At 45.9% G+C, this 13,755-nt stretch overlaps 1 protein-coding gene across 1 annotated transcript; it reads right to left on the bottom strand.

Annotated features, from left to right (window-relative positions):
* Positions 1-5,821: 5,821 nt before the first annotated feature.
* Positions 5,822-7,237, bottom strand: LOC128706821 (amyloid protein-binding protein 2-like). Its single transcript, XM_053801762.1, has one exon. It carries the CDS (start codon positions 7,235-7,237, stop codon positions 5,822-5,824), a length of 1,416 nt encoding a protein of 471 aa, XP_053657737.1.
* Between the last annotated feature and the right edge of the window lie 6,518 nt (positions 7,238-13,755).

The raw sequence follows: 13,755 nt of genomic DNA, 5'->3' as shown, positions 1-13,755 counted from the left end.
TTCTACTGCCTTCTGTGTGGTTTGTTGCGAACAATCGTTGATATTTCGGGTTAATACATAAAACATAAATAGAATGTGAATAATATATGTTTTTTTTTTATTTAATTTCATCCGCAGCACTGTAACTTATCAATTCAAATCATCTAGTCGACATTAGCTACCCTGCCTTGGGAACACTCACACACCACCTCATCATTGTCATTTTTGATGCTGAGCGTGACAGCATTGTGCCGCTGGTTCCTGCTAAAAACCAGGAAATCTTACCGTCACTCGTAAGATCACGTACCCTGTTTTGAACGGTTCGGAGCGTAGATGAGGTGTTCGATGCTTGCCTGTGAGAATGTTTAGTGTCGGTTGCATTTTCGTACTACACTAACACACACACACGTGCCTTTCATGTGGCCCGACACCCCCACCAACAGCTGCTAGGACGTGTGCCAGACACAGCACGTACTTCCTGCACTCTGGCAATCTTTCTTGTGCGGGTGTGTCCATCATTTGTGTGTACTCAGCGTGTGCCGCACATTAACATTCGTGCACCTTCCCATCGGCGGTTGTTAAAGACCTTCAGCGTGTGCTAAAACCGTTTAGTGCATTTTATGCTAAAGTGGTACAGCATTTGCAGGAATAAAAAAATATCCATAAGTATGATAATGAACCGAACAATGATCCACAAAGTTGATAAAACAACTGCGTACTTTCGGTGTCGACGGTGCGAAATGTCGGAAGCAGAAAAGTCTCAATCGAAACACGCATAAACATGGCGGCTCTTGAAGCTACCAGGTGCAATACTTCAACCCCCAGAAAACTCTGCGCTCTTATGTTCCACTTGGTGCAGTGCGTTACACACTAGGTACTTTCCATAAGTGTTCCCATTAATGCCCTCGTATACTGACCACCGCCGATGACTACCGGGCAGTGAAAGTGTGAATAAGACAAACCATGCAGAACGAGACCAAAAAAAAATGCGATACACCATATGTTTATGAGTGCGCCATTAATGTAATCATTGCGAGTGAAAAAAGCTCTCAAGCAGCTAGGACAGGTGCGATATGTTACGAAGAAAAGGTTATTGTTTGATTTAATCGAGATCGAGATCTAAAGGCATCGGAGTGACGGTTGGGAGAATGTTCGCTCGAAGTTCATTGCACTCTCAGGCACGTCATTTTAGCGATCGAAACCCCATTTCAAATAGGAAAAATGCATTATTTTCTCGTATAAATGCTAATGTAATTGATATATGCTTAGGCATGAGAAGACCGAACATTAACCGCTTCCTTTCGCTTTTATCTTACAGATTGACAACATACAACTTCGTTCCGATCTATGTGAGTATGGGTTCAACTTTATTCACGGATATTGCTTGTTAAAATCCAATGGTAAATGTAATGGTCTTTTTGCTAAGGAATTTCGGGAAAAAATCGTGAAAGCAATACTGTAAATATTCGAAATATTTTACAACAATTACCGTAATTTGTAATAAGATTAAGAATATGTTAATGTGTATAAAATTTGAAGCCTATTTTTGTTAGTAAAAGTAAACAATTATACAAACCTTAATATTGATCATGACGATGGGCAAAAATATCTAAAGTTCCGAAATGATCGAAGAATCATTTTTAATGTTACACGCGACATTAAAAAACCCGTGTATATAAGAGCATTCCTGTAATTTCAAAGGTGTAATTTGATATTTTAAATTTTGCTTATAAATTATCTGAATTGTATTGATCTTTCGCTTATATAATTTACAAAGTTTTTGTTAAATTTGATCATTGACGAAAGTGATTTCTTCTACGTTTATTATTTATTTCTATGTCTTTGAGTACAGTCTTTTCCCGAGTTATGCGAATAATGCGTTCCAGAGAAATTCGCGTAACTCGAAACCCCTTTATATTATCGTTCATATTTATTATTCAGTGTTCGATTTCATCTTTTCACGTTACGAAGCACACTATTAATTAACATTTTTAGGTTTGTTTCGACACTTAGAGCATTTTTTCCAATATTAATGTTTGTAATATTAAGAAGTAACGTATTTTTGAGAAAAATTAAAATTTGACGAATTAAAAATTCAATTCCACATTCAAAATTACTCGAATTGTCGAAATTTTGAGAATTGCTTATCTCGAATTCGCGAAACTCGGGCAATCACTGTAAAAATATATTATTTTATTGAAACGCACTTTGCAGAAAGATTGCACCGTGCGGCGAAAAGAGTCACGCGGATTGCATACTTTACGGCGATAGCGTTGTAGTGCGGCCGTTTGACGTTGATGAAAACGTTGAATTACAGTTGATTGGGTGCAAAACCGCACAGCGATTTATTTTTCGTAAATTAATATTAATGTTAAATATTTTCAAAACAACTCATTTAGTACTATATTGTATCACCGAACTCGTTATGCAACATTTCTGAGTAAAGGAAATTGCTGCTTTGTTTGGTCGTTCCTATAAATAACATCAGATGGTTGTGCTTTCGAAATGACTTTCCCGGTATTTAAAATACTGCTTTCGTGCTGCAGCTGGAAGCACCTTGATTGACCTAATCCATGTTCGATTGACGCAAAGTAGAATGTTCCATCCGCCCGCTGTGGCTTGGAATCGATCCATTGTTTGCAAGAAACGGAACACAATATTTGCATCGTTTCCTCACCCACCGCCCACCCTGCCACATGCCTCACCTGCGGTCAGCATTTCTGTTTAGCTATCGACTGTAGTTGATGAAGTGTCCAAGGGTACGAGGGTACCATCATCGTCGAGAAAACGGAACTCATCACATACAAACCGTGCACCGGTTCTTATTCTGCGGGATCGAGCGCAAAACCGATGATTGCGCAACCGAGCAATCGTATCTACTCCAACCCATCCACCACATCGTTTAGGATCGGATAGTGCGCACGGCGGGAATTAAATTATTCAACGGGTAGCACGGGAATGGCGAACTCCATCCGTACGTCGGGGCACAGTTGAATGTTTGGGGGGAAAGAAGGGGGGGAGGAGTTGTGCATCGGGAACGTTTCGTTTCCCACACGTAGGATACGCTTGCATCGCTTCATCTGATGCAACTTTCGATGATTATTGGCACAATTTGTGTTGGGTTTTGTTTGGAAAACTCGAACGAACTGCGACGCATTCCAGGCGCGAAAGATAAACACGTGGCGACGTGCCGCCGGGCAGGGTTTTTCGAATTATTGCGACGCAAGCTGAAGCGTAATAGCCCACGGGGCTTTGGTTTTGGAATATATCTCCGAACCGGAGCAAGAATACTTCTGGTACTGGTGCAATGCTTGCACCCGGCACCGGCCACAATATTATAAAGTTAAAGTTCTAACCCCTCTAATGCAATAAACTATGCAATGAAACCAATTTTAACGCTCATCCGATTATGCTATTTAAACGGAGCATTTCCACGAGCCAACGAGCTGCTAAATATTCTGCGCAATTAGCCTACCGATAGGTAGCCCCGGGGCATTCCCTCATTCTATTAAAACTTTCAAAAGTACATTCACACCGCGCGCGCCCGGCCCCGGAAGTTAGCGACTGTAGCGGTGGAACCGTTTAAATTTTCGCGTCACGGGTACTCCGGGCACACAACTTGCCATTCCGCCGCCGTCAGAAACAGCAACTCCCATCCGCTATCAAACCGTACCGTTTTGCAGCTGCATCGGGGGTTGACCAGTCGGCTTCAAACCCCCGTTTCGATTAGCCTAATTGTTATTCAATTTAATCACCCCGAGGAGAAATGTTCCGAGAGCGGGGGTGGGGTGGAACAGAACGGATTATTGGGGGAGCGATAACACGCTTATCGCAAGTCAAACCACTCGACCGAGGTGAGGATTTAAGGGGTTGAGTCCTGGCAGGTCCTCGATTTGGTTGGTTTTTCGTGGGAATTGAATGTCTAACACATAGCGGGATGTTCTCTCTCTCTTTTTCCCACACACACATGCTATTGCATGATTGATTTGATTGATCGAGTGGAGTACAGCGTGGCTTTAATTTGCATAAACCACGCAAACCGACTCGTGGCCACCATTAAATTGCCACCAACCGGGAGGACACAAACGTGAGGCGGGAGTTGCATCGAACGGTGCATTTAACGACCGAACGAGAACGCTCTTCATCATGAGTCGATAAGCCAGAATAGATGGACGGAAGTGACCTTTTTTTTTTGTAATAAACACATGTCTGAGGAACTGGTAGCGAGTTGTAGACAGACTAGATGCGCACATGTGTTGCACCGAGCTCAAACCGAACTTATGATCACCATCATCATCAGCAGCACCAACAGCCGGACCGCAATTGGAGAACATAATTTTAACGCAATTGACCGAACTGAACTCGCTGGAACACGAAACCGGAACCGAACGGTGCCGGGAGGGTTGCTCCAGTTTGCAGTGAAATTGAATTATTAACTACAGTTCAGTAGCCCCAGCCTGTCGTGTTCGGTAATTAAAACGATACCATCGGCAACGGAAAAAGTTAACGCACTCCCGGTAAAGTTTTGTCCCGCTTCCGGGGCGCACTTTGCTTCGTGACCTTTGTTTCGTGAGCACGCTAAAACCATAGTTCGGAAATGGCCCCAAATTGCACAGGGGCTAACCGGTAACCGGCGAGGGAGTTTTGGAATTTGGAGAACTTTTTCTTGGACAGCAGACGCGAGAGGTGGAAAAATCCGGAATGGTGAAGGGGAAGAGAGTATGTGGAATAGTTTTCGTACATTGGGTCGACAACATGCAAAGTACCAATGTCATGTTCTACGGCGGACCGCACAGTAATAAACTAGAGTTAGAAACAATGCCTTCGAGCCTGTCAAGTAGATAACTCCTAAATATTTGTTGGTGATTGTTATGAACAAAATAGATACAGCTTTTTGGTCCTATAACCTAGTATTTCTCAGGTAGAATCGACGTTTTCTCCTTGATTCTTTTTAGAAATGTCTGGAGGACGTGTTCCTATGTCGTATTATAGTAACCTAATCAATTGAAATTTAAGAGACTCTTGGACACTCGGAATTAAGGTCAGCAATCAGGACGTATTTTAAGTCTGTTCGAAAATATTTCATGCTCAGCTCTCACAATCAATTCCGACGATATGTCTATATCAATATCAATTCTGCAGATAAAACTACCCATGGCCTCCAAAGTCAGCTCAAATCCACTCCAATGCATCATAAGAAACTTTCAAAAGTAGTTCCCCCTCCTGTACAGTCGATGCTGGTTGCGTGATGTCTCGCTTCCCAAGACAAGACAACGAGGCATTGAACTAAGAGTAAAACCAAGCACCTGAAGGTTATCAACGTGTCCTACCTACCCATCGACTCAAGTGCGAATCGTAATCTTCACCTCTTTCAAACCAACCTTGGTCGTGCACAAGAAGGACAGGTAAAGGTGGTTCACGAAAAAAAAGAAACAATTGCCCACCTACCGATGGCCGCGAAACCACAATGCTTCACCTCTCACGAATGATGATCTCTTGATGATTTATGATCGAGTGCCACTTAAAAGAATTGACGAAACAAAAGCCCCCCAAAAATACACTTGTTTAATATTGAAAAAGAGATAAAAAAAACGTTACTTTTATTTTCATCTTAAAATCGACGAATCTTTTGTAGCCTTGCGTGTGCTGACCGTTTGCTGGTCCACTACGCGCGGGGGGGTGTGCTAGTGACGCGGCACAAAATCTCTTACATGCTTACTCTTCGACACGTGGAACACTTAAACCAACTCTATAGCCTATAGTCTTGAAAAAAATGGAGGGGGGAGGGGGTGCACCATTGTTGCTACACAGCGCTTGGTAAAGTTCGACAGCCAGGTGTAATCTAACCACTGCATGCGAGCCCATCACGCTCGAAGGACGAGTCCAGCTCGAAGAACTTCTCTTTGATCTCGCGCAGGGAATAGGGATGGAAGTCGCGTTCGCGCGACGGTTGACTCTCTTTGGTGTCCCGCCGATGGTCCGGACCGCGCAGGATAACATCCCGCGTGTGCTCCAGCTGCTGGTGGACGCGCCGGCTTGTCGGCATCAGTTGGCGGGCCAGCTCGAGTGCGGTTTCAGCATGCCGCAGCGCCATATCGAATCGACCGGTCGTGTGCGAACGCAGATACAGACAGTGCGCCAGATAGCCCTCGAGGACGACGGCGTGCGGGCAGAGCAGTCCGTACACACGCCCAGTTATATCGAGACACTCGGTGAACGCGGTGATGGCGGGCAGGATGGCATTCATGCGCAGCAGCACGAACCCGTACTGCTGAAGGACGTCCGCGTACTTGCGATGGAGACTTCCGTACACGGTGCGCGCCCGTTGCACCGCCTGGCTGATCAGCATGTTGCCAAGGTCGTGGCGCTCCTTCGCGATGCAGAAGAGCGCTATCAGCTGCAGCACGTCGATGACGTCACCTTGTGCCGGGGCGTCACCGTCCGCTGCGGAGGCGAGCGCACGCAGTGCCCACTGATGGCAGCGGTCGTAATCCCGCACATGGTAGTAGTAACTGCCGAGCTGCAGGTAAGCCTTGACTAGAGGGAGAGGCGGTGCACCGGACACGCCGGCCGGCATCTCGACGAACGTAAGCAGCCGTTGTACGGTGAGTGCTGCCCGGGAGGTCAGACAGGCGCCGATCTGCGCACGCAACAGCCTCACCAGACACTCCATCTGCAGTGCCCGGCCCGGTTGGGGTAGCAGCGCGACCAACTCGTTCGTGAGCGTTAGCACCTCTGCGCCACATCGACACCAGCCCGCCTCGTACAGGTAGTCACCGAAGCGAAGCGATTCCAGCACCCGGGCCCTGATCTTCGACTGATTCTGCGGATCACCTTTGTGCAACACCAACCGCAGCTCGGTGCGCAACATATCACAGTAGTTGTTGGCAAGGTCCCGTAGGACCGCCGGCCGGCCACGGGAGTGGGCGGCCTCCCGCAGACACTTCTCCAGCGTATCATAGTCCGGGACGTAGCCGTTGAACAGCTTCATAAACACCACCGGATCGGTGAGCTCATCACGCAGCATGTCCCGCAACTCCGGATAGCGGCACATGCGATCGAGAATGGGTGTTAGCAACGGTGCCGGTAGAAACTGCAGCTGCATCAACCGGTCCGCACTGTCACCGTTGTTCGTCTTCCGCACACCCTCCACAAACGCTCGTACGCACGATTGCTGCAGAGAGGGCGAGTTTTCCGGCACAATCCGGATGCCGCTGAAGCGGGCCTTGTGCATCGTTTGAAACAGTTCCGAAATCATACTTTGTGTTTGGTGCTTCACTTTTCTTTAACGTTTATCATGTACACACATACACACACAGAACACACGCACACGGGACGGAATTTATCACGTGACGTCCAACTTCCTTTTGACGCTTAACCTCAATATCGGATCGGTCTATCAGTGGGATGCTGTGTCTCTTTCACTCCACCAGGAACAACGCATCGAATGGTCGTGATTTAACTTTTACAAAAACGTACGTTGCGACCGTGTGCAACCTTCAGCTCTTGGAATTCAGCGTACAACTAACCTTTAGTGCGACGCTGGTACAACGCTTTATACTGACGCGTCGTCTGACGGGATCACGCTCACCCGCGACTCGATCATACCCACACACATGCACACACCGTCCCAGGAACGAAGTTGTTTACACGAAGCGGTCCAGCAGGTCGCGATCATCGTGCCGCTGTGCGTATCTATTTGTTAGCCGGTGACGCGCCTCCGCTCATGCCATCTCGTTCGCTCGTAAGCGATCCTGGTCCGGGTCTGCTTGTTGCGTTCTACCTGCGGCGATCGTGTAAACAACTGCACCGTACGCACACATACACACACCACCGTACCGTAACGTTGCGCTGCGACACGCACATTTACGCCGCGGCAACGATCTCGATCTCCTCCGCAGTGCGGATGTCCAGTGTAGGTGAGCCCACATGGATGGCCCACAATCTAGTTTCTGCTCTGCCTTTTGTTTTCCGTTCTCTTTCGATCGTTCGCGCAGTGTTCGCTTGCTGTGTTTGTGTGTGTGTGTGTGCGTGAGGTGTTTGTTTATTGTTGCTGCGTGGTACAAAAGGCTCATGGTGGAATTTTTTTCGGACCATGCCAATCGGTAAACAAAATACCCCATGCCGGGAGGGTCAAAGCACCGTAGCCCAAAACCGTGGCCCTGACTTAGTGCAAAAGTCACGAATAGCGTCGACGTTTCCCTGCAGATTCGTTTAATCATTCGTTATGAAATGCAATGCGTTGATCACCATCACTGTGTAAACACTCGGTCTAACTTTCCTTTTCAAAAGACATTCCAGTGAAAGCGAAATCGATTTATATTTGCGTTTTTAGTTGACTGGTTACGCCTCTGCTTAAAAAATGTACACAAATTGGCTTACAGTGGAAGTACAAATCTTTGTCAAACTTACTGTCAAACTCCTGGCACGATGACTTTGGCCAGGTTATGACGTCCGAGGTCAAAGACACTGTAAAGCGTGGTAAAACCAATATTGAATTTCAGCAGGCCACAAAAGATCGCAATAAAATGTCGCAGGATCCGATTCCGAACCACCTTTAGGGGGTCACTTTCACGTAACCTCAATAAGCGACATTGAGAACGGCGTACCGCCAACGGAACTGCTTGGCCAGCTTTCCCATCACCACACGCAGTTGATAAGTTTAAATCAGCAGGAAAGAAGCTTTGCAATCATTGCAATGGCGCATTACGCCTGTTGATTTGGGTTAATTTATAGCCAGTAACTTCAGATCCGAAAGTAAAGCTAATGAGCAAAAACGGAACTTGTTTTTTTTACGAACAACAAAACAACAAAACTTTGTTTACGCGTCTTTTTACTGAATCATTGGTTGTTTTTGAATTTCCAACGGTCCTGCAGAGGGAGCAAAAAAGAAGACCACTCCACAACAAACCGGGTGGCAAACAACAGTTGGGTCGCTTTTACTGCCCACTGTTCGCCTGTTCGCTTCCATGCCACCACATGGTTCCGGTCTGCGAGAAACACCCGCACACGGGCCAGGTCCAGCGTAATGCTGCGTCACGTCCAAAATGTCTCGCAAAACAAAAGGAAGGGCAAAAAAAAAGGTAAACAAACCAAACGGCCTAACGCGAATAGTACGCCCGAACACGCAAAAAGCGAACCAGTTTGAGCCGGTTGGTAGTGTTGTTGTTCGCCTACCTTCGCCTCGCTTATTTATACTGGGCGCCACGTGGATTCGTGTGATTAATTGATCGGAAATCGTGCTAGTGTGGCGTCTTGTGGGAGTGGGGGGGAGGAAGGAAAAAATATAAACAAAGAGAGCCCCCTACAATTATCGTCGCGATCCGCACGAGCGCCAGACACAGGTGGTCGGGTTCGGTGCTTCCTCACCGGTGGCGCTAGTGTATCGTGTTGATCGTTTGCTCTAATCTCCCGCCCCAGCTCCGTCCGGTTCTTTGATGGATGGCCATTATTCGCATGGTTCGAACGGTGGGGTGGGTTTTCCCTTCCGATAAAGTGACAAGAACTGGGTAGAATGCATGACGACACATTGCCTGGCTGTGGCATCAGCGACAAAACCAAAACCCATTTCTAAGCCGCTCGCCACGTGATAACGGAAGATTGTAGTTCAAACTGGATGTTGCGGCGAAGGGGCAAGTGCTTCCTACTGTGTGACATGTGCCGGTCGTGCAGCAAACTACGGTGCATTTCTAACCCGCAGTTTCAAGCACGGAATAGTCGATGGCATGCTGTGTGCGGTGCGAACGGAGGAGGTGCAACTGTCAAACGACCCGGTCTATGTCTATGTAACTGACCGGTTCTAACAGACCCTGCACCATTTATCACACAAGGGTGGCGATGGGGGCAAGATTAGACATCACGATTTGTGCACACACGAGTGCGAGAAAGAAACGATCGTATTGCAAGCCTTTTTTTTTGTTCCCACCGGTGAGCAGGAGCTTGAGAGTCGCATCGGTGACGTCATGAAGCTGTTAATTCTGACATCTTTTCTAGCTTAGAAGGCAGACGCATTGAAGTTTTTTTTTATCAAGGCATTCATCCAAACGGTAACGGTAAATGAGGTGGTCAAGTGGTTTTGCTATGCAGTATGCTGTCAGGCTTCGTTTGTGGAGACTCAAGAGGTACTTCTAGCAAAGCCCCGTTTGAAACGTCTTCCGCCCATTAGGCATGTAAAATGGTTGCATAAAAAGTGTTCCACGAGATAATTTGTGGATGGAAAGGAAACCCATTTATGATTCTAATAAAGCCTATTCAATTGATTAATATGCCTGTTTGTTGGTTATCCATTAAAAGCTTTGGAAAGGGATGAATAAATACATCTCTGCAATTTACTTAAACCTTTCGAAGATGTGCTATTTCGAATAATATCTGGCAGCTTTGAGTTTTTTGAGGCAATACTTCTATTAATATGCAACTGCTGTAGTAGCTCTCAAGAACTATTCAATCAATAGTTGACATTTTATGAGTACTGCTTGGAATTAACTCTTATAAACCTTGAAAAAAATGCCGACGATCTTCATCGGAGAAGGAGATCATAATATCGCGGAATAGTTTGTCAGAAGAGCCCTTTTTGGTAATGTAGACCTTAGACAGGCTTTGCCGACAGAAGGCTAAACATATTCCAAAGTTGGTTTTTTATCTGCTTAATCTTATTACATCAAGACAAGATTCGTAACAATCATACGTCAAGAAACAGTTTCATTAGAAAAAGCTAGTTTAATCGACCATACGTCATAGGACCTTTTATGGGCACATCTCGCTCGCGATCGGGACGCGAATCAGATCAACTCCGGCCCCCATAAGATCAACCATCGTACAAACAACACCGCCAACTCGTTAACGATGACGCACTGCTGCGAGCAAACGAATGACAATAGACGACACCGGCGTCTAAGAACCGCGTTCGAGATGCGGGCAGTCGCGACAACGAAGGTCAAAAGGTGCTCCGCCACACGAGTTCGCAACTTGCTGGGGATCAAACAATGACGTACTTTCAGCGGAGGCACTGTGGTTAGCGGCGATAGATTCAGCGCGGATTATCGCTGATGGCCTTCGTTGGCTCTGCCCGGGCAGACAACCAGGAATTAAAAGCCGACGCTGTCAGTGTTCAGTTCGTGAGTGGAATATTAACAACGGTTGTTCTTTCCACGGAGATACCACGGAGGTCTAACAAATTTATAGACGTTGATCGGCCACTTTTACACGATCGTTTGTTTCTAGTGATCGATTATTTTTTTTGCCGATGATCGTAGTATTCTGAGTAGACTGTTACTCACAGGGTGTCTCTGCCCGGTGGCTTTAGGTATGTAATGGAGTATATTTTATTCAAGAGTTGTAACTTTAAGATTTAAGAGATCATCTGATTGAAGGGTTCTAACAGACATCAGGCTTCTCAACATTAAAGGACGCGATTTGATACTATTATGAGGCATCTTCGGAACAGTACCTCCAAATAGTAAGCCTCGGTTTCCGTGTTTTTACTTTAGACGCCTAATTTGTAATCGTTACCATGTCCAATTCCACGTGGACACCCAGCAAGGAAACTGGTTCTGGGTGCCAGCAAAACAGCTAGCAATTGATAAATAAAATTACATCAGCCAATCCAGGATTTAACCGGTTCAACAATGGAAGTTTAGGTTCGGTTAGCTTTACATTAAGCAAGGTTAGGTTTGGTACGGTAAAACCCACGGTCCACTCAAACCATCTATAGGAATAGGTCATGAGAGAGTGGATGATTTGCATTGCAGATCAACAGGGAGGGTAAAAAAAAGGTTATGGTTGATTAAAAGGTTAGTTTAACTTCTAAACGAGCCGCACAATTGTGACATGCATTACAAATTGTTGACAGCTGACGACGGGGAGTGTGTGATTTTGTATCATTTTTTTCCTTTGATGCGGTGAGAGTAAATATTGCCGCTAGATTGTGGCGTTTAGGATGGTAGCTAATCAAAACGTTCTATAGTGCGCGAGTGTTAATTTGCATCTGTAAAGATGGTGATTATTACTCGAACAGGTTGTATCAGTACACCGTCATTGACAATGTTAATGAGTCTATCAATTAATGTCATCTTAAGCTCTTATAATTCTGCTAATACGTTATTTTTTTAAACTTTTTTGTTATGAACCTTTAGTCAATACAATAATGAACAACACTCGTGACCTGAGTTCAAATCCCGGAAGAAGCGAGGGCTCTCTTTCTGGGTTAGGCATAGTGTTGTGCTTAATGAATCTTTTGAGAAGAGCTGTTCTATGATGGGGTTTAACATATGTAGCGGCGTCAATCTTCACACAACAGGACTGGGCTATAATCCCATCCGGACCTATCTTCCGTACGCAGGACTGACTCTCCAGCTACGGGTAATAAAATCACAGAAAGCCTGAAATGAGAGGCCTAAGACCTCTTGAAGTTACTTACTTACTTATCCGGCGTTAAAACCGCGCTTCGCGGTCTTGGCCTGCTTCAGGAATGCTCCAAACCGCTCCCGGTTGTTCGTCGTCGTCGGCCAATTTAATATTTCCTCATCCTGGCAGATGCCTCAATGCCATCACTCTATCTCAATTTGGGCCTACCACACCTCCTCTGTCCATGTGGACGATCTAAAATAACTTTACGGGTTGGGTCGTCCGATGTCATTCCCATGACATGACCAGCCTACAGGAGCTTGGTGAGTCTAATCCCGACAGTAAGTTCGCTGTACAGCTCATAGAGCTCGTCATTGTAGGGGTTCCTGCATTGTACATCAACACATATCCTTCTGAGCATCTTCCTGACGAAGGCTGCTAAGAGGGTTTCGTCCGTTTTGGACAAAGTCCATGTGTCCTCTTGAGGTTGGTGTGCCGCAGATTCATATGAATCTTTAGTGAGGAGTCTTTCAAATCAGGAATAGACTCTCAAAAGAAACATGAATCTTCATACCAGTGGTGGTTCATGGTGTGGATTGACGGACAAGCCGGACATATGGGTAAATATCATCTATCTTGGATGGTTTATAAACCTTAAAGAATTCATGAATCTTTAAGGTACAGATACAAACTCTTTTCGTTCAAAGAATCAATCAGATTCATGCATCTGAATCAGCTTCACCCAACACTTGTTTGCCAAGTCAAAAAAAAGGGCTAGCGAAGAATCATTCTGGAATCAAATGGCAATATTCCGGCTGTTAACAATGTTAAAAGACACCAGCAATTATGTACCAATTTCTGTTGCACGTTTGCCTTTTTTCCAGGCAACTGCTCTGGAGGCCTTGTGCAATTGCAATATTGTGCCAGTTGAAGGTAATTGCGCGTCCATTAATGAAAACAAAACAAAATTTCCGGGATTGCCGACCGCTTCCTGGTTGGTTTTCCGTTGTTGTTTTTGCAATGTTGCCACCGCCAGACGACACCAAAACCCAACATGTACCGGGGACACGCTAATTCTATCCGATCCAGTTTTCGGTCAAAATGGCAAATCATTGACCTTTTCCGGGAGTGCAGATAAAAGCGTAATGCGAAAAATAGGTCTACGTGCCATCGGGCAGGGGCGCTCACGTCCCGAAGCACTTTAAGCACGGAGCCCTCAGTCACGTAATTGATGTGCAGGTAGGTTCGGGTTTTTGGGCAAACCAGTTCCGGCTCGCATCCCTCTTCCTGTTGTTTGGCCATATTAGGCGAACTGTCCGTGTCCAACCAATCATGGTGCTCGTGGGGGGGGGGGGGGGGGGGGAGGGGGCAGAAACAGCAAACAGCAAACGCCAAATGACGACCATTGCAAATCAATTAGCTACACACCGTTTT

Source organism: Anopheles marshallii, chromosome 2 (assembly GCF_943734725.1).
Source record: "Anopheles marshallii chromosome 2, idAnoMarsDA_429_01, whole genome shotgun sequence".
NCBI lineage: Eukaryota > Metazoa > Arthropoda > Insecta > Diptera > Culicidae > Anopheles > Anopheles marshallii.
This window is presented reverse-complemented; position numbering and strand designations above follow the sequence as displayed.

What these genes read in the sequence shown, in the direction of transcription:
- LOC128706821 (XM_053801762.1), bottom strand. Translation starts at nt 7,237, where the DNA reads ATGATTTCGGAACTGTTTCAAACGATGCACAAGGCCCGCTTCAGCGGC.